Here is a 22,049-nt window from a genome sequence, read left to right as displayed (position 1 = left end):
GGAGAGAGAAGCAGGTGGTGATGGTACACAGGACCCGGAAGGGACTGAATTTGTAGAGGGAAGGGGCAGGAGAGTTATAGACGAACTCAAGCTTCCAGCCTGAAGACCAGGAGGTCAGTGGTACTACTAACTATGACAGCGAGTGCTGTCTGAGGTGACTGGGAGACGCCCAGAGGAGGCACTCAGCAGGCAGCTGGAGATGATCCTAAGGAGAGAGGCCATGCCCACAGCTGAAGGGCTGCCACTGTACTGGTGGGACTGAAAGTACCCATGCAGGGAGAGAAAAGGGCATGGGCAGAGGTGGGAGGAGAACCAAGAGATATGAGAGAAAAGAACGGAAAGAGGGGACGTTAGTGTCATGTGCAACAGAGTTTGAACAGGAAGACTTCAAAGGGTCTCACTATGTTGACCCCGTACGGTTCTTGGAAGATAAATCCAGTGTATCAGTAAGAGTGATTACTGTTTAGATCAGTGCTGTCCAACAGAACTTTCTGCAATGATGGAACATCTGCAGTGCACAATACAATACCCACGGGCCCCATGTGGCTACTGAACACTTGAAATGTGACAATTGAGGAACTTTAATTTAGAGACAAGCCCCTGAATTTTTAAGACACTAGTTTACAAAAAAGGCTGGGTTTAAGATATGAGTTCCACTGATGGTCAGCAGCACTAGTACCAGACTGTCTAAAAGCTTTCTTGGCTGCATTCAACAAAATATAGTCAGACACTTTAGAATGAGTATCCTTTTGAATGGGTACTAATTCTCAAGGGGTTAATCTCAATGAATAGGCTGAAACAGCAATTATATTGTTTGAATGCCTATTCATTTTAAATATATTTCACCGTGGCCACCTACCTCACTACAACCATTCACCTTCCTGCTCCCCACCCACTTATTAGCAGCCAAGAAGCTTCATTTGATGACCATGTCCAGGGACACAGGCTGCAGGGACTAAGGCCCACTAGAGATGATTCCAGGCACTTTGGGCTCCATGCCCCTTGCAACCACCAGCTCTGCTATCTGTCCTTTCCAGATGTAACTCCACATGTAATACTCACATGAATTGGATATTCAGATCCAAGGCTCTGGTACACCAAAGCCAGTCAAGGACATCTCACTCCTTTCTCAGAGAACTATTTTATACAACAAGAGTTTTACAAAATCCAAAATAATTTTATTCACTTTTTCAGATTTTTGCTTCCACAAGGTGTTCAGCAAACATGCTAAGGCGACAATGTCTTGTTGGTCACGACATGCAACGCTGACCATTCAACTGATGACAGCAGTGACCACGCCCACCTGAGCTACCGGCCCCACAGCACAAAGAGGGTTTGCGGAAACACACCAAACCACACAGCAATCAGCAACCTGAGGTAGGTCTCTTTACAGTACAAAAAACTTCTACGCCAGTGTGAGACACTGATTAGCAAGAGCTGCTTAAAGTTGCAGACTTTGGAGGGAGGGAGAGGGAGAGAGAGAGAAAGACTGTGCGACAACTGCGGTGAGAAAGGAAAACAGACTCACGAAATCCTGAACCCTGTCACTGAACTGTGGAGGTGTGGGAACAGGCAAACAAAAAAGTACCACTTAAAGAAGCAGCAACTGGCTCCTGGGTTTGGAGCCAACAGGTCTAGGAGCTGGAGAGCTCTGTGCAGTGGCCAGCATTAGGAACCTGAGGCAGTGGGACACTCTGTGAATAGACTGATTCTCACTTAGAAATGACAGCAAAAAGAGGAAGGCAGGAAAGGAACTCCCCTCTCTCTGAGAAATGTCTCTGTGATTCTCATTCCTGACGGAGGGGGCGAAAAGGGGTCTAGGGCTTTGCCCACTGCTCTTCTGACAGAAACAGTAAGTGACAACAGGACAGAAAGCAGGAGCCCTGAGAATTCACGGCGCTCTGCACGGCCCCCCACAGCCCCACCCCACCTGCCCTGGAGTGGCTGCCAGAGGCCACAGAGGGGCCGCAGGAGGGCCCGCTATTGCCACATGTCTTCCTTTGGACACCCAGAAAACCTGGTACTGTGAAACCACTAGCTAGAGATGAACAAAATGCTATCCTTCTTACAGTCTAATAGCAAAACCAGATCTTTAGTACAGCAAACTGTACAAAAATGATAGAAAGAAATATGCACTGTTCTTAGCACAGTGCTTATTTTAATATAAAATAAACAGCTTACATTTTCACTGTAAATATAGGCTATGTACAGAATTATATATAGATATAGCTACATGTATAAAGCTTCATTATAGGCCTCTGATACATTTATAATAACGGTTCCCTGAACCTTTTAGAGTGCAATTAAGAACGAAAACTAGATTTTGTTTACATGAGTATGGAATAAATACAATAATCAAAATATGACTCTCCCTAAAAGTGAAACACACAAGCCAATCCTGAACTGCTGTGCGAAAGATAAAATCGGGAAAGGCAAGGTTTCGGCAGGAGGACGCAATGAGGGGCCCGCCCCAGGCAGGGAATGGCAATGCTCCAAAGAAAAGACATCATCAGTGGGGAGGAGTTAGCCCTTGACAGCAATCTTGTTCTCTGCAGCAGCAAACATGGCATAGAACCGGGAACTGTCATTGGACAGAAGGACTGATGGGGTGTCAAACTCCACCACCTGTAAAAGAAGGAGACGGTGTCAGGATGTGACTCTGGGACAGTCAGGGTGATTCTGAGGAGCCACTGCTCAGGAAGGGACATAATCCCAAAGCCCCTTGAGGATAGAATCAGGGGGACAATTCAACTAGCCTTGCTGTGCCTCCCGCCTTTTTTTTTTTTTTTTTAATAACCAGGGTGTAAGAGAAAGGTCAGGGAGAAAGATCTCCAGATCTCTTTCATATAAAAAACAATTCTTTCAGCCTTGGGAATAAAGGAACCAATCAACCAGGTTCTGCAAACTGCAGAGGGAAAAACTGTAGCTCAAGTCAAGGGCATACCAGACAAATGTCATTTTGTTATGCAAGCTGCTCTAACTCTATAGAAGGAAGAGGAAGAGCTCAGAATGTCTAGTTGACAGGGAAAAATAGGAAGTGAGGAACTGACTCAGCCAATTATCCATTCTTATGGTGGACTTCTATACAGCCACTGAAAATCATACTGCAGTAGAAAATTGAGTGATATGCTGGCAGAACCTGCCTCCTGTGACAAAGGCTGAAAATGCACGTATTCACTTTCCCAGGCTCCCTTGCTACAGGGCAAATGCATGGGACACACCCTTGACCAAGGAGATGTAAGGGGAAGTCTCCCGGGTGCTCTGAGGAAAGGTTATCCTGTCCAATGGAGAGGGCTGTGAGGAGCAAGTATCCTTCTTCTGGCCAGTGTTGTGTGAGGATGGACACGGGTGCCAGAGCAGACATCCTGTACCTGGAGAGGAAGGTAAGCACTGGCTGGAGGTGACACAGAGCCTGACATTGCTGGGCTGCAGAAAAGTCAACCCACTGCCTTCCTGCCATGTGGGACAACAAAATCCTACCGTCCAAGCCTCTTGCAGCCTGGTATTCTGTGTCTATGGCAGGAAGCTTCTGTCTGTAGGATCCTGTGTATAGATGCATGAAAAATACTGGCAGGGGATAAGACAGTGTAAGGTGATACTTATCTCTGGGGGCTAAATGACTTGTGATCTTGTTTTTGCCTTTATTCTTTTTTTTTTTTTGTCTTTTGTCTTTTTCCGTGTCCGGCAATGGATCGCAACCCTCAGTGTTGCCCCCGTACCGGACCGGGACCGGCAATGGGACCGCAACCCTCGTGTTGCTCCCGTGCCTCGCTCAGCCAGTGAGCGGGAACCGGTCTGTATGTGGGATCCGAACCCTCGGTGGGAGCACTGCCGCGCTTCCCAAGCGGCGTACTTATCCAGTGCGCCACCGGGCCGGCCCTACCTTTATTCTTTTTGTGTGTATTTTAAGTTTTCCTAAAATTACAAGGAAATTTTAATTAACATGAAAAAAAATTAAGGGAAGGGAAGGATAAAGTCCTTCATAAAGAGTCAGCCACTCCCCACTCCAAAACAACACTGAACCACCTAAAGAAACAAAGTGGTGTGGATTTGTGTCTTTAAGAAAGAATATCCCAGAAGGTGTTCTTGGTCCCTTCTGACTTATTTTATTATGTTCTATTTAACACCTATGTACAGAGTAGTTGCTCTGTGTACCTAATATATAACAGAATCTCAATAAACATTTAGGATAATGCAAACAAGAATAGTCACAAAAAACACTAATGTCAAAATACTTTTAAGATGGAGAAAAATCATTAACCCCTATGTTTTCTCAACTCAGCTTTGAAGCCCAGGCCTAACCTGCCCCATTAAATGCTTTCTCAATATTTCTCCCCAAATAGACTGCAGTGTGGTAGTTAAAAGCACTGGTTGGGACTGGTCTGAGTTCAGTCCCAACTCTTCCACTTCCTGTGGACCTGAGGTAGGCTATTTAAGTTCCTTGAGACTTAGTCTCCTCATCCGTAAAGCAGAGTTTATGATATCTGTCTCTTTTTTGTTGTTGTGACAATTGGTTATATGTTGAGAGAGTACATGTAAAGCATTAAGCACAGTGCCTGACACATAATAAACATTCAATACAAGTAGCTATTATTAACAACAGAAGACAAATCACCCATTATGAATGGCTTCTTAATTTCTGCCAAATCCTATTTCTATCCAGGGGCACACAAAAGAGGTATTTGTCCAACATAAATTTACTTAACATCTACTTGTGCAAAGAGCGGTAGTTCTGAGCACTGCTGGAAACCCAAGGATGAATGAAATAAGACCCCCGCCCTTTAAGAGCTTGCAGGGAGCTCTCTAGGGAGACAGGGCATCACACATTTACCATCAGATGAGGCAGAAGAGCTACAAGAGAGGTGCAGATAAAGTTTAAGGCAGCTGAGGCAATTCATTTCATGGAAGCCTTGGCATGTAAGCCATGTCTTTCTTCAGGGAGAGGCAGATTGAAACATGTAGATATGGGAGCAGGAACAAGGGGAAAAGCATGTTAGGTAGATGCAACCATTTGAATAAAGACAGGTGAAAAAGCTTAAAGGAGGCAAGATTGTCTATGGCCAATGGCACCTGCAAGGGGAGAGTGGGAAATAAAGAAGGCTAGGCTAAGGCAAGGTTGTGGGAAGGGTTGGAATGACAGGATAAGAAGTTTGGCACCACTACATGATTGCAAGGAGCAAAAACGGGGTGGCTGGTCTCAACATGCCCAGGGTGATACAATTTCTTGATTGGGAAGGCTGTATCCCTCCCAACAGCAACCAGAATAGAGGTGCTACGGCTGCTTATCTGGATGCCCAGAGCCATGTGAAGATGGCCATCAGCATATTCCTGCCAGGGGTCAGTTTTCCTCCCAGACAAGGCCACATGCCAAGCCAAGGTCCCTGGAGGGCTAAGTACCTGTCCCTGGGCCAGCACCATAATCCTATCAGAGCCTAGCACTGTATGCAGGCGATGGGCAATTGTCAGCATGGTGCAATCTGCAAATGCTTCTCGGATGGTCTCTTGTATCAGTAAGTCTGTCTCTGTGTCCATGGCAGCTGTGGCTTCATCCAAAATCAGAATCTGCCAGTGAAGCAAAGGAGAAAGGGGGGATCAATAAATTCCTTTAGCATTCTGGTTAATCTAGGACTTGCTAAATGTATATTTCATTATTTAAATTGTATACCATACCCGTTTTTCTCAGTAAGTATGCACATATGTAAAAATATTCCTTTGCTTAGAATTAACATAACTTCAAACCTGTATGTTTGCCTTGATTTCCACAAGCAGGATATGTGTATAACACTGATCTAATCAAACATTTGCCCTATTTGCTCTCGGACAACGAACATGAACATTAATCTTTCTGGACCTCCCTTTTGCTGTCTGTAAAATGAGGGGGCTGAATTTGATGACCTGGAAGTCTCTTGCAGTTTTTAAATCTTCTAAGCCTATGGTTTGCAGTACAGTACTACAACTACGCACTGGCCAGAAACAGAAGTCATCCTTGGATACTGAAGGATCAGAGAAGTTAAAAACAAAACAAAACACATCCCCTCTTCTCCCCCTACAAAATCCATATACCTAAATTGTGTCAAGGTTAGTGGAGAAACATCTCTGGTCATGCTCTTAGGAAGTGCCACTGGACTCAGAGCCAGGAATACCTTTGGACCCCAGTGCCTCAGGGCAAGCCTGCATTTCAGCAGGCCTGTTCTTTCCACTGTGTCCCCCTTCCCTGCCACCCACCAAACTGCCTTACCTTGCAGTGGCGGAGCAAGGCTCTTGCTATGCACAAGAGCTGCCGCTCCCCCACTGAGAAGTTGTCCCCATTCTCCATCACTTCAGATTCAAGTTTCAGAGGTAGCTGAGCAATCTAGGGTAAAGGAAAGTAGAGATTAAAATGGTAGAGAACTAAAGTCAATTTTTTCAAAAAATCCAGGGGCAAAAAGAAATTATTCTGGAACAGATGAAAGAATTACTAGTCAAGAACCTGGCTCATCCAAAAAGAAGGTACAGGTGTGATGGTCATGTGTACTAGGCCCCGCATTTTCTAGGACAGTCCATTCTTTAAATATACCATTCTGTTAGCTTTATACCAACAAAATATCCCCCAAATTGCAATATTTCAACATCCCCCAAATCCTGCTGGATAGGGGGCCCTAATTTTTGGTTCTGAAAATATGGTCATGAATTAGGAGACTAAGTAAGCAAAATTACTCTCCTGAAGTCCAGGGCTGGCTGGCTAGCTCAGTTGGTTAGAGCATAGTGCTGACAATGCCAAGGTCAAGAGTTCGGATCCCTGTACTGGCCAGCCACCCTAACCACCCCCCAAAATGTTTGTACAAAGCTGTAGGCTCATGACTGTCAAACTTTTTATAAGCTATAGAACTTATTCTTCAAATAAAATGGTTTGAGGAAGCCCAGTATAAAAAAGATAAAAGCAGAGCCTGACTCAACCCAGGGGTAACCACAGAACCCACTCCAGGCCAGTGGTATCAATTTGTAGACTGTGGCTGCAGGTGGAGCCTGCTGAGTTACCCTAAGAGGTCTGTGACCCGTATGCATACTATGTGTTTTCTGTAGTCTCAATAAATTATATATATTTTGCACATATATGGATGCTTCAAAAGTATGTTATAGTGTTAAAATTAATAAAATAGAAATTAATTTAAAAGCATTACTGAATTCTGAGTAGTTGTCATTGATATCTTCTCAGTCAATGGATATAACCATGTGTGGTGGTGTGGGAGGTGGGGCCGGGAGAGATTAACTTTTACTGCAGGTCTGAAATGCCTGGGAGGCCCTGCTCTGCAGCACTCTTTCTCTCCACTGACATCCTGGAGGTGGAGAGAAAGGCCGTGGCTGGACAGAGGCGGCCAGCGCAGACTGTGCTTCCACCTATGCACCTGCAGCACAGCACTGCCCTGACTCTTCACTTACACATTCTTTCATGTGTGTCCTTTCCAGGGCATCCCAAATCTGGTCTTCGGTGTACTGATTGAAGGGGTCCAAGTTTGACCTAGGGAGAAACATAATAGGAATTTCTCAGTGGTCCAACATTTAAGTGACCAAATCGTAGTGGCTATCTGTGGTAAAAGTTTAACACATACACACGGGAAAAGGGGAACGCAAAACACTGTAAGTCACAGGTGGCTCATTCCCCAGCCAGCCATGGATGGAAGTTCTGAGAATGGACTGGGTCTCCCTTTCTTCTTTACAAAACTTAACTCTTATTATTTTTATTATATAGCACAAGCTTAGAAAAATTTTAAAAATACAGATATTCAAAACCCCCTAAAATACAAAAACCAGTACATGTTTTAATCACTTTTAATGATATCCCTATAAAGAAATATTTTTACCATTTTGGCATATATCCTAGATTTTTTCTATGCAGATACTCATATATGTTAAAATACATCTGTTTGTACAAACTTAGAAAAACACCTTCTTTTTTTTTTTTTTTTTTTTTCCTTTTTGTCTTTTTCCGTGTCCGGCAACGGATCGCAACCCTCAGTGTCGCCCCCGTACCGGACCGGGACCAGCAACGGGATCGCAACCCTCGGTGTTGCTCCTGCGCCTCGCTCAGCCAGTGAGCGGGAACCGGTCTGTATGTGGGATCCGAACCCTCGGCGGGAGCGCCGCCGCGCTTCCCAAGCGGCGCACTATAGCAGTGCACCACCGGCCGGCCCGAAAAACACCTTCTTTCTTCTTGAAACACAGGCTGAGAGCCCTGTCACTGAGTGGGGGCTCAACAACAGCTAGCCTGACCAGGAGGAAGAACTGGTCCACCAGGAGGCAGAGGAATTTATTAACCTCTAATAAATAAAAAATAATAAAGTGGCATTTATTATTCTCTAATAAAGGGTGACTCAAGAGGAAGGAATTTTACTGGTACAGAAGACCAGTGTGGGGACTATTCTGGCTTACTGTGCCTCACGGAAATCAAGGATGATACTAAAAAATCAGGACTGGACATTTCTGGAAATGATAAAAACAATGAAAAAATCTTTGTCTTTGAAGATCACAGTGGAGAGGTGTTGGCGGAACAGATATTTGGTGGAAAATTGGGATGTTACAGTAATTTGGGGTGTCTTGTCTTGATCTGAACACATTTGTAGGTCTAGTCAGCTAAGAGGTATTACGTATAATTTGCTTTCCTCATAAAATTACGATTGATATATGGGAAACAGGAAAGCCTTTGGGGGAAACAGGAATAGTAGCTCTATGCCACATTTGTCTCCATGTCGGGTTACTAATTTCAGGCATGCAAATACAGGCAGCTCATTACCACAGAACTCTGCCCGAGAGGAGGAAGAGCAGGCTGGCACCCTGCCTCGATCAAGCCATGTGGGCACCTCTGGACTCACGTGGGAGACTCCCACCAGCCCTACTCTCCTGGGCCTCCTTTGTACACATGCTTCCCCCTGCTTGGAACATGCTCACTTCCCCTGACCCTTTTACTCAAGAGACACTGGTCCAAAGCCAGGGGCCTGGAGCCAGACAACTGGGATTGCTGTGCAGGCTCTAGCAATCACCCTGGCCTGTTCACCTAATCCTTCTTATGCCTTGGTTTCCTCGTGTATGAGAAAGGGATAAAAGAGCACCCACCTCAAAAGGTAGTTGTGAGGACTACACTTAACCAATGTAAGGAAAGCACTTACAGCAGTACCATCTGGTGCACAGTTAACACTGTGTATTATAATCATCATGTTATTTTTATTGCTATTCCTCGGCTACGATTCCTTCTAGTCCTTCAGGTCTTGACTTAGACATTACCTTCAGGAAGTGTCTCCTGATCCTTTCAGCCCAGACTAGGTGTCCCTTATTATGGCATTCAGCACTTGTTCACTGTCATTCCCCCTTCCCTGTCCCTGCCCCCACTGGATCAGGAGCCCTGTTTGGATCTCATTCATTATTGTATCCCATGCGCTAGCACTGTTCAGTATTTTTTGCATGAAAAAATCCTTACTTGGCTTCTTGATAAGATGCATTAGTATGTCACAACTTATACTTTTTCTGTAATAACAGAAGCAAAGAGCAGTGTCATGGAGAGACAGTGTGTGCACACAAAGCATCCACGCAGATTGGGCTCAAATCACAGCCCTGCTTTTTACCACCTGTGTGACCTTGGACAAATTACTCCTGAATTTCCTCATCTATAAAGTGGGGATACAGTGACACTACTAAGTAGGCTGTAAACACTAAGACACTATATGTACAGTGCCTGGAACACAGCACTCAATAACTTGTAGCTGTTAAATTGACACAGTACACAGGGACACATTACATGCCTGGTTACATTGGTTGGTGATTTTCTGACTCATATACTCATTGCATTTTCCAAGTGGACACAATAATCATAGGATCCTGAATACAGGATCAGAAATAGTTGATAGAGTCGTATCTGTGAAAGCTCTGGAAGGGGAAGACTGATCTCTATAGGTATGCCATCTAGGAAGAGCACCCTTAATTAAAGAAGGTGGTCCAATTTGTTGATAATCTAATGTTGTTAAATGCAGACCCTGGGCTAAGCCTAAGGAAAAGTTCACCTGCTTCCAATCAAAAAGACAAAATTGACACATGTTGAAAGTTCCTGATCTTCCTGTCCCTCTGCCACTCTGGAATCTGCCTACACATGCATCTGGGCTGATAAAATCAGTGTTCATTGCTCTCCTTTCCAACTGCCTTTTAGGAAAAGCTTCTACACTGATATACCAACAGATCCATGACAGACTGAAACTGTGTTCTCTGTCCCAAGTCTGAGGAATAAAAGGTCAGTCAAATTTCTGCCTGGTTTAACAAAGACTGTTGGGAATTCCCATGGGCAAGATTAGAAAGACAATCCTCAGACTAACATTTATCCAGGTGGCAATGCAAGTTTTCATAATAAAATACTCCCTAATACGGATCTCCTCATACTTTATAGTAAACTCTCTGACCTTTGTAGTTGCAACAGGAGGTCTCACTTTTGAGCCATAACCCTCACAGCTTTTTTTAAAAAATCACTTTATTTATTAACTTACTATTATTATTGTTTTATTTAAGTTCTTCAACGCTCTTTACAAGAGTCTTTTAGAAGTCCTTATCAAACCTAGAAAGAAGGGGCAACCTATCACCACTGGACCCCAACCCATGGGAAATCATGATTGGTTCCACACAGCAGTTGAGTCCTGCTTTGCCTCGTTTCCTGCTGGAGCTGCCCTGCCATGGTCTGTACACAGAATAGCCGCATGGCTCCATGCTAAAGAATTGCTGGCCAGCTCTCGTTCAAATTCTAGCTGTGCCACTTTTATCTGTGTATCTTTGGGCAAATTACTTACTCTCTCTCAGTTTCAGTTTCTCCATTTATAAACTAGGCATAATAATGTATCTACCTTATAGAGTTTTGAGTATTTGATCAATTAATACACTTAAAAGGCCTATTAGGACAGCATCTGGCACATGTAAGCCCTCAGTAAGCTTAGCTACTATTGATGCTCTTCATACAGTTCTTCTAGACATAGCATTACTTTCTGACATAGAGACTAGAAGTTTTTGGGAATTCTCAAGTTCTACAGGGATTAAGACTGCCAAAAAAGGAAAAGGGGGCTCCCTTAAAAATAGGATAATTCAGAGACAAGTGAAAGACCCTCATCACATCTGGAGAAACTTCCATGCCATCTAGAGTACTAGATGCTCTGTCTGAAGGTGCTTTGGGCCCAGGATGAACGAAAACAAAATAGGTCAGTTTTTTTTTTTCCTTTTTGTCTTTTTTCATGTCCGGCAACGGACCGCAACCCTCAGTGTCGCGCCCGTACCGGACCGGGACCGGCAACGGGATCGCAACCCTCAGTGTTGCGCCCGCACCTCGCTCAGCCAGTGAGCGGGAACCGGTCTGTATGTGGGATCCGACCCCTCGGCGGGAGCGCCACCGCGCTCCCAAGCGGCGCACTGTAGCAGTGCGCCACCGGGCCGGCCCGAAAATAGGTCAGTTTTGGACTCAGTTCCTTTTCCTGTGATTGTGAGTTGAGAGCCAGAGATATTCCTCAAAAGTAAGAAAATTTAATGAGCAGATCTAGAGGGCATCTGAACAGGAAGAAATGAGAACACTGCTTCTTTCTAATGAATGGACACCAAGCAGAACTGCTCCAGGTGGTGAGAAGGTACCCATCATCACAGGGGACTAAGACTCAGAGAGACAAGAGTGACAACTGGGGATGACCAGTCTCACTGAGATGCAGATTAACCACCAGCCCAGCAAGGCTTCAGACAGTCCTCAGGATGGAAAGCACTCCAGCAGAGGGGTTAGGGCAGAGGCTAGGGCTAGGCTTTCTGGGACCAAGAAGCACAGAGACCTCTGGGAAAAGGGAGAAGAATGCAAAGCACTGCCAGGGCATGAGAGAGGGAGGCCAGCAAAAGCTCTTAAGGCCTGGATGAGAAGGGGCCTCTCCTCCTAGGGCCAACTATCAGGGAAAAGGCAGAGGAAAGGGACAGGCTGCAGAAACACAGGCCTAAGAGATCAAACCCAGACAGATGGATAGGGAGGGCTAGGATACAGGTCTTGGAATGGAATGAGGTTCTGGCTAATCTAGGGAGGGGTGTGGCCCTGAATTATCTAGTCTGTGATTTAGATCATATTTGCATGCAGAACAATTCAGAAATTTGTAACCTGTGACTTTTCTGAGTTTTGTTTGATTTTGGTTTTTACCTTGCTTTTCCTCTATGAGTTCAAGTTTTAATTGCGTGCTGTTATCTCAAGAAGATGTACCCACCCCCAATGCTGGTCAGAATCTCTAGGAGGAAGTTGAGGAAACAGCTGGTTGCCCTTGCCTTGAGAAGCTCATCACAGGCTTTCTATCTTCTAAGAAAAGCTAAATAATGCCAGAAGCTGAATGTTCTTTGGCATCTATAAGAAACCTCTGGGAATAAAAAGAGGACAGAAGGTCTGGGATTTAACTTTTCCTCAATGTCTACTACTGACCGAAAAAGAAAAAATTAGAGCTTACATGACTATTTTCTCAGTTTGCATACCTGACTCCCCAAATTGTACTCTGAGCTCAATAACTACAAACTCAGGACAGCAGCACATCAACTACCAAGCTTATTCATAAAGCAGCAAACATTTCTCTGGAGATAAAAACAAATGGTCCCAATTTCATGAAAGCTACACTTACATAATGTTTTACAAACACCAGCTGCACATGCTCATGGTCAATTCTTAACCATTAACTCTAGAAGCCCCCAATTCACAAACCCAAGTGAAGCACTATAAAACTTTAAAATTAAAACAGGCTTCTTGGTGGCAGTATTTTCAAGAGAAGTCTAAAGTTTAATATGCCTTTTTTCTTGATTCTCTTCTAAATGATAACTAAAAAACAAAAAAATACATGGTTTTTTTTGTCCAGAAACAAATATTATAAGGCCAGTTTTTTTTTCCCCCGCAAAGATGTTCCTGTAGCATCTACAAGTAGAGAGATGTGTGGGAAGAGCAGATTTGGCAACACTAATTTCTTAATTTTAGAATTGAGTCTTCAATAAATTCTAATCTCTGATTTTGCTTGTTGGACCTTATTACCCCAGTACCCAAAAGGAATGATTTACCACCATCAACAGATCTAGTATATACTGTTCAAATTCGATTAGAGAAATGCTAGAATAAACACACCCAAGAGTGTTGACCCTACATGAATAATCATGAGAATTCCAGTTTACTGCTATGGACTAAAATGTTTGTGTGTCCCAAAATTCCTATGTTGAATCCCTAACCCCCAATGTGGTGATACTGGAGGTGGGGCCTTAGGGAGGTAATTAGGTTTAGATGAGGTCATGAGGGTCGGGACCTTATGATGGGATTAGTGCCCTTATAAGAAAAGGAAAAGTCACAAGAGCTCTCTCTGTCCTCTCTTTCTGAGTGTACACACCAAAGAAAGGCCATGTGAGAATATAACAAGACAGCCATCTGCAAACCAGGAAGAGGGCCCTCACCACACACCAATCTTGGAGTTCCCAGCCTCCAGAACTGTAAGAAATAAATTTCTGTTGTTTAAGCCACCCAGTCTACAATATTTTGTTACAGCAGTCTGAGAAGACCAAGATATCTAGCAAACCTCCTTGAATAAATTAGTTCAAATGCCATTTCTGAAAAAGAGGGGGGATCTAGCTTTAAAGACAAGTCTGAACAGTGTCTACATCTATGGCTATTAGAAATTCAATTAGTACCATTTTTTTTGGAAACTGCTAAAAATTAAAGAGGAAATAGCAATACCACTTTTAGGTTGATTTAAAAAAAATGTCCAATCTAAGTCAACTCTATACTTATTTATTTATTTATTTATTTGGTGGCTGGCTGGTACAGGGATTCGAACCCTTGACCTCGGTGTTACCAGCTCTCCCAAGTGAGCTAACTGGCCAGCCCTAAGTCAGCTCTATAGTTAAAGCTGTTTTTATTTCCAAACAGAGGCAGCCTGAATAAAAATGGACACAAAGTTTAGACATCCATTGTTTTTAGGAGGCAGAAGCTTAAGGCTAAAGGTAGGATAAAGTATAGAAAAAATAATGGTACAAAATATATTTCCTTCTTAGTTACTATTTTAACAGGCCAAAAAGAGGAATTTTATCTTTGGCATGCTGGCAGATTTCAGGAAGAGACATCATCCCAGAGTAAGTATCAAAGGTGGGGAAGATACTAGAAAATGAAAACATAAGAGTTGTAATAACGCCTGAAAGCCATCATTAGAATTGCAACTTTCAGCATACCTAGTAGAGATGACAGAATAGAGTGGGAGGAAAGAAAGAAAGAAAAAAAAAAAAAAGAAGAAGAATGCAGTGGGAGGTAGATGGCAGATGGAGGACGACAGTGACGAGGTTAATGACAGCAACTACTATTTACTGAATGCTTACCATTTGCCAGGCTCTGTGCTTGTATAATTTGTACAAATTTATTCAATCTTCACAACAACAGGTCTTAAAAGTATCCCCATTTTATGAGTGAGGAAACAGGCTTAGGAATGGTTAAGAAACTTGTCTGAAGTCACGGAGCAGTGCTCTGAGCTCAAGTCACTTTGACCTCTTTGCCACCAAGCTGCCGGGCCTCCCTGCCGGCTAGTTATTAAAGTGGCTTGTGCAGTGGGGCTGCCTCTCACTTCTGCAATGGGAACAACATGGTGTGGGAAAAGCACTGGGCCACAGGCCCTGAGATCTTGGTTCAGGCAGAGGCTATAGCCTCGTGTGATCCAACACACCCACCTGGCCTCTGATGAGGCCTGAACCATGCGGTGCTCAAATCCTCACCTGACAGTGCCACTGAACAGCACTGGCTCTTGAGGAATGATGGAGAGTTTGCTTCGGAGGTCGGCAAGGCCAATATCACTGATTCTCACTCCATCAATCTTGATGCAGCCTCCAGATAACTCCACCAGTCGGAAGAGAGCCATCCCCAGAGAGGACTTCCCTGAAGAGCAAGAAGACATGCAGAAAAGTAGCTTTATTAGCAAACTCTGTGAAGACAAAACTGCTTTATCCTTAGGGCAAAATCATCTATTTTTCCTAATGCTATTCAATCATTATTTCAACTGATTAACTGAGACAATGTATAAAATGAGTCAGAAACAGAAAAAAGTCATGAGCTTTCCTGAACTACAAAGCAGATACCTTTGAACCACACAGCTTCAGCCTGAGAAGGAATGAGAGGGACCGTTCTACTTTCATGAGAGTAAAACAGAAAAATGCCTCCCTTTCACCTTAGGAATAGGTGCACAGGATTTACTACTTCTTAGGCAAAGTTAGGAGAACAGAGATCTCACAGCAAGCAGCTGGGGGGCAAGCCAGAGGACAAGGTGTCTTCTTTCTTTGTCCCCTTATTATAGATGACAGAGAAACTAAGATAAGGCTTTCCATCAGCACAGCAGCAGCTGGGGAATGGTAGAAATTCCATGGATAAGCATGCAAGGGAAGGAGATTTTGGCTTAAGTAACTAGGTGGCTGTGGATGACTCTCCTATGATAGGGAACTGTGGCAGAGAAGAAGGTTTGGGGGAATAAAATAATGAGCTCAATATTACAATGATAACCAGAACAGTTTTTCTTGATTGAATCTTCATTTAAAAAGTTATGTAATACATAACAACATCAATCTCCCATGAACTCAACTAGTGTACTTTTTTTTTTTTTTAAAGATGACCAGTAAGGGGATTTTAACCCTTGACTTGATGTTCTCAGCACCACGCTCTCCCAAGTGAGCCAGGGATGGCCCTAATGTACTTTTTGATCCATTTCTTTCCCTTCAGTCTCTTCCTAGAGTTGAGATCACACCAGAGACACAATATTGTAAGTGCTTTTTTTCATTTAACACTGTATGATAAGCACTCAACCGTATCGTTAAAAACTTTTCAAGATGAAATTTTAGTGGCTACAACATTCCATCATGTGGATATATTCCTACTTATTTAACCACTCCTCTAATGTTGGACATTTAGTTTATAAAAAACTTATAATAATGTTGTGGCATATACCTCAGTTCTCAAATTTTACTTCTACTTCAGATGATTTCCTTGGAATAGATTCTCAGAACAGAAATTACTAAGTCAAAGGATATAAATATTTACTTATTTTATTTTTTTATTTTTTTATAATCCTATATAAAGATGCCCGGTAAGGGGATCTTAACCCTTGACGTGGTGTTGTTAGCACCACGCTCACCCAGTGAGCCAACCGGCCATCCCTATATAGGATCTGAACCTGGGGCCCTGGTGTTCTCAGCACCACACTCTCCCGAGTGAGCCACAGGCCGGCCCTAAGGATATATATAAATATTTAAAAGGCTCTCTATATAGTGCCAAAAAAAAGGGTTTGCCATAGTCCTGTCTACTTTTCTGTAACATGGACCCATGATTTGGATTTAGAACTACAGTGTTTTAGCTATTGAACCACTTTTCCTTGGCTGAATGCCTGGTTCTGAACTCTCCTACCCTTCTCCTGCTTCCATGTTCTGAAATACCTCTTGTGAGAGCCTCGCTGGGATCACCATGACTCTTTTCAGCAAGCACTGAGGGTTCAAATGCCTGCCTTGCCTTTGGTGTCTGCAGCCACAACCCTGCTGTCAGTATTTGTCCCCCTGTCAAACAACCTAACAGGAATCCTCAAAACCACCCATCTTCCTAATGCAGCAACCCTCATATCCATCTACCAGAAATGAGTTGGGAACCTGGTCCATGTAGCAGGACAGTTCTCCTAAAAATGAATGACTCTCTTCAGGATTAGGGGACTTGGTTATCAGCCCCTTACCCAGATATAAGGAGGGGTGGCAGACACTCTCTGAGGGCCAAGGCAGTGCGTTGTTCTAAGATGTAAGCTAAAGAAGGAAGAGTACTCAAATAAATGGGTCAAGTTCTTCCACTTTAACAAAAGGTGCCTAGGTTGAACCACCCGGACTGGAAGACTATATTTCCCCGAATCTACACTATAGGCAATAAAGTCCTCATGGTGTTGTCCTTGATTATAACCTCAACAGGGCCAGGGCCCATGAAACTTGAAGGAAGCTATAACAGAATTAGAGTTTAGACTTTCTAAGTCTGACTATTTATTGTTGTTTTCTTTTTCTTCTTTATCTCTCTGTCACTCCCTGCTGTTTAATAAAGTCTTGGTGAATATTTCCTTCTATCTTGTGTTAAAGAGAAATCATTGAAAGGGGACATTAGTCTGTTTTCAGGAGAGCAGTGTCCCCCTCGGGGCCAATGCAGAAAAGGGGGCTTGAGAGAGAGAGTGAGAGGTGCAGCATGGCCATCCTCCCTGAAGACTCTCTCCAGTGTGAAAACCTGGGGCAGTGTCTTATCTTGACGTGAAATCTTTCCCTCAAACTGAAGGCCAAGAAGTACTTTTTCTTTTCTTCCTTAAAAGGTTCCGTAAAGGGGGCCGGCCCGGTGGCGCACTGGATGGTGCGCCGCTTGGGAAGCGCGGCGGCGCTCCCGCCCGAGGGTTCGGATCCCACGTACGGACCGGTTCCCGCTCACTGGCTGAGCGAGGCGCGGGAGCAACACCGAGGGTTGCGATCCGTTGCCGGACACGGAAAAAGACAAAAGACAAAAAAAAAAAAAAGGTTCCTTAAAGGGCCGGCCCGGTGGCGCACTGCTACAGTGCGCCACTTGGGAGTGCGGCGGCGCTCCCACCAAGGGTTCGGATCCCACATACAGAACGGCCACTCACTGGCTGAGCGAGGTGCGGGCGCAAAACCGAGGGTTGCGATCCCATTGCCGGTCCTGGGCTGGGACGGGCGCGACACTGAGGGTTGCGATCCGTTGCTGGTCACGAAAAAAGACAAAAAGGAAAAAAAAAAAGGTTCCTTAAAGTAAATTAGCCAAAAAAAAAAAAAAGATTTTTTTTTTCAATTGCAAGGAAAAAAGCTAGAAGAGTTTTGATGTCAAGGAAGCATGGAGTCCAGAAAGCTAATGCTAACTGAATCAAAGAGACTTTTCACACAAGGATAAACAGGTTAGTAAAAGATGACAAGATTCAGTCTTTGAAATGTTATTCAGGAAGAGAAGAGGGAAAGAAATACATTACTCAAGTCTCAAACCTAGAAATTTTTTTTTTTGTTTGTTTGTTTTTCTTTTTTTGTCTTTTTTCGTGTCCGGCAACGGATCGCAACCCTCAGTGTTGCACCCGTACCGGACCGGGACCGGCAACGGGATTGCAACCCTACCTTGCTCAGCCAGTGAGCGGGAACCGGTCTGTATGTGGGATCCGAACCCTCAGCAGGAGCACCGCCGCACTCCCAAGCGGCGCACTGTAGCAGTGCGCCACCAGGCCGGCCCTCAAACCTAGAAATTTAAAGGGTATATTGTAACACATTTCTAAGAATAAGAGTGAGGTAAACCACCTAAAAACATAAAACAAAGGCCACTTTACTTCTTTACAACTGATGCTGGATCAAGAAAATAATTTTTGCCTTTGAAGGAATATTGGTTGCTTCTTTAGGGCTATGTTAGTTTCTGACAAATGAGGCTATATTGGTGATATTTCACAAAGTCCATAAAATTCTTCATATGTTTTGACTTCATAAAAATAGAGATGTTCACTGCAGTGCTATTCATAATTGTGAAAAACTGACAACAAACTCAATTCCTTGTCAACTGGGGATTGGGTGAATATAAATTATAGTACATTCATAAAACAGAATTCTGTATGATGCTGCACAGCAATCACTAATTGACATGGAAAAATACCGATAGTTTTAAAAGAAGGCCATGAAACGGCATGTGTAAAGTGACCACATTTTTGTAAACATACGTGTTAACATAAAAAGCCTAACAAGATATCCACCAAAATGTGACCAAGCTGGTCTCTCGATAGTAAAGTCGTGAGTGCTCTTTCCCTTTTGTACTTTGCTATATGTTCTGCATTGAGAACGTATACTTTTATGATTGGAAAAAGCACTAAATGTCATCAAGTAAGGTTAAAAATAAACCTAGAACCTGAGACGCTAATCACTTATTTGGCAAGAATCTGGCTTGAAGGTATGAAAGTGATATTCAACACAGCTGAATTCTGATGGCTTCAAATGTTTCTCTGGAGAGGCCTTTGCATATCCTCACCTGATCCTGTCCGCCCCACAATGCCAATCTTCTCTTTAGGTTTGATGGTGAAGGACACTTTCTTCAAGACCAGAGGGAGATTCTCTCGGTATCTCATCTCTGCATTCTCAAAGGTCACCTCTCCTTCCTGGGGCCAGTCAGGGGAGGGCGCCTTGTTCTTAATTCTGGCAGGTGCTTCCAAGGAGAGAGTCTGGGGAGACAGAAGTGGCCGGTTCAGACTGACCAGATTCTTGGGGAGCTACAAGCTTTGCCATAGACAAGTAAAACCAGGATAGTCATAGCAGCCACACAGAGGCAGCTGCCACCCTGTCCCCTTGCTATGAAAGATTCCCTTGGCAGTAAATGCTTATCACTGCTGAACCAGACAGGGACAGAGTACAATGGCTACTAAGCAGCACCTTGGAGAGGGCAGTGGTTTTCAAACTGCTTTTTGTCTTTAGGAATTCTTCCACAAAACTGCCCTGGGGACTGAGGGAGAACCTAAGTCGTAAGGCATTAGGCCCTCCATCCCTCTTCAACCACATCAGTTTTTATTTAGGTTCTTTGAAAATATTACACTTTCAAATGGATTTCACCATTTGAAAACCACTGGCCTAAACCTGAAGAAACGAAAGTAACATTTATTGAACATCTAATCAGATCCTGGCATTTTGACGTATCTTGGTCAATTCAGGAGACACAGATTCTAATTCCAATTTTGCCACTAATAGTTGTGTGACCCGAACATGTTACTTCTCTTCTCTGGGTCTTAGTTTCTCATCTGCAACTTATGGGGACTGAATTAGATGACCTCGGAAATCTATTCAAGCTTTAAAATGCTGTGAAATAACTGATTGGGTAATTTTTGTCACCAACAGTCACACCTCACAATGTTTTAAAATTCTCTGGCAATTAGCCATGGGGCACATAGCCTTAAAGGGTCAAAGACTATAGTGCTCTGAGAGGTAGAAACTGAAGTCTAAAACTCCAGGCTAGAAAGACTCTGTGTTGGGACAGGCTTCCAGGTTGGGGACTGGCAGTGTGAAGGCAGTCCTCAGAAACATGACTAGTTTGAATAGGGTGCACTCTGTACCCCCGCTGACCATCAGCCTGACCACTCTGGCATGAGATTCTCACTAATAGCAATATTGTTATGGTTTGAATGTCCCTCTAAAACTGATTGGAGCTTGATCCCCATTGTAAAAGTGTTACGAGGGTGGAGAATCAGACTATGGGTATTTGAAAGGTGGGGCCTTTGGGAGGTGATTAGATCATAAGAACTCTGTCCTCACGAATGGGTTAATCCATTCATGGATTAATGGATGAATGGTTTAACTGGTTATCAGGGACCAGACTGGAGGCTTTATAAGGAGAGGAAGAAAACATGAGGAAACATGCTCTTGCTCAGCCCTCGCCAATTAAGAAGGTCCTCACCAGATGCGCCCCTCGACCTGGACTTTCCAGCCTCCAAAACTATAAGAAATAAATTTTGTTTTCTTGTAAATTACCCAGTTTTAGGTATTCTGTTATAAACAACAGAAAACTGACTAATACAAATATCAACCCAAACACTACACACACATATATAAACACACACTATTTTCCACAGACCAAAACACTGGGCAAAGAGGCTAATATCTAAACATAAAAAACACCTATTACCAGATACACTAGCGACCTGCCATTCTTTGGGAATAATCATTTGTAAGTTTGAGAAATATCCTACAATTAATGAGATTCATTGTTAAAAAAAAAATCAGTGAAGCATGTCTCTGCTAGAAAATAGTTTACATACATTTAGTTCTCAACTGAAACTATAGTTTTTCAAGCTACCTAAGTCAATTATTTGAAACTTGGAATGTATTCTTCTCAAGTAAATAATAACATAAATGATAGTCTCAAGGCAGTTCACAAAATAGGTAACTACAGAGAACTGAGTTAAATTTAAGAATCCTAATTACTCATGACTGCTTCTTTCTACAGAAAATTGCTTTAAGAGTTCCAACTAGGATGCCAGCAAGATGCCACCCCATGGCAAGACTGAATGGGCTCCCAGGGGAAGGTGTGAAGAGCTAGATACTCTTGGTATCAACTAAATTTACTGATTTAAATTTAAACAGTGAATGCAGTTTAGAATTAGCTATGGAGCTGTTAAAACTATGAAAGCCTGGGTCCCACCCAGACCTACTGCATCAGAATCTCCAGAGATGAGACCCTCATTTGCCTTGGCTGAAAGCTCAACAGGGGATACTGATGGCCATCCCTGGTTAAGAACAACTGAACTAAACTAAGAATTAAAACAATACATGGTTTTAAACACTGTAAGAAAAATTTTACATTAGCCAATGAACATAAGTTCTCAACTGGACATAATTCACAAATATATTTAGAAACTCTTAGGGTACTCTCTTCTCCATTCCAAGCATGCTGGAGAGACTACTGGTTCTCTTCTGTGGGATAAGCAGGCAGAGAAAACAAGCCCCTCCTTGCACATCCATCTGAGGCAGTAAAGGGTATAATGACTCTAGGAGGGGTCAGGTCACAGTAAAAAACCTGCAGCAGTCTGACCTTAATGTAGTGATCAATCCTCTCCACTGAGGTGAATCGAGCTTCTGTCTCGGATGCCAGTCTGACTGTAAACTGGAACAGCCCTGTTAACTGATAATGGAAAGCAAAAATCCAAGAGAGCATTCATTATCAATATGTACCAGGCCAATGCTAGAGAAGTTTCTTCATCTAGAAGACCAATTATAAGAACTGGGCACACTCAGCAGCTGGTTTTAGGTACCTAGCCATTCTCTTAGCATTTAACATGATGTCTATTACCCCTCACCAACTGCAATGCTCAATGAATGCAGGTGGCATCATGGTACTGCTGGTACTATTGACTTGTACCCAAAATCTTTCTATCCATCTTTGTATTTCCAATTACACATAACTGCAGCTGAATAACTTTTGGGTTTCCAACTTGTATCTGAACTTGTTTGTGGCAGTCATAACAAATGGAGATATCAGCCTGGGA

The 22,049-nt window shown here is 43.3% G+C and overlaps 1 protein-coding gene across 2 annotated transcripts in view; it reads right to left on the bottom strand.

Annotated features, from left to right (window-relative positions):
* Positions 1-1,156: 1,156 nt before the first annotated feature.
* The window catches only part of ABCC5 (ATP-binding cassette, sub-family C (CFTR/MRP), member 5), a 140,786-nt gene continuing 119,893 nt past the window's right edge, over positions 1,157-22,049 (bottom strand). For both annotated transcript variants that reach the window (XM_008574202.1, XM_008574201.1), the window contains 7 exons: positions 21,596-21,685; positions 19,049-19,238; positions 14,752-14,911; positions 7,420-7,498; positions 6,239-6,352; positions 5,398-5,562; positions 1,157-2,625 (listed from right to left, as the gene is read on the bottom strand). In XM_008574202.1, the coding sequence (XP_008572424.1) occupies positions 2,524-2,625; positions 5,398-5,562; positions 6,239-6,352; positions 7,420-7,498; positions 14,752-14,911; positions 19,049-19,238; positions 21,596-21,685 (900 nt within the window). In that variant the 3' untranslated portion in view covers positions 1,157-2,523. The remainder of the gene's footprint in view (positions 2,626-5,397; positions 5,563-6,238; positions 6,353-7,419; positions 7,499-14,751; positions 14,912-19,048; positions 19,239-21,595; positions 21,686-22,049) is intronic.

Source organism: Galeopterus variegatus, unplaced genomic scaffold (assembly GCF_000696425.1).
Source record: "Galeopterus variegatus unplaced genomic scaffold, G_variegatus-3.0.2 Scaffold1013, whole genome shotgun sequence".
In the NCBI taxonomy this organism is placed as follows: domain Eukaryota; kingdom Metazoa; phylum Chordata; class Mammalia; order Dermoptera; family Cynocephalidae; genus Galeopterus; species Galeopterus variegatus.
This window is presented reverse-complemented; position numbering and strand designations above follow the sequence as displayed.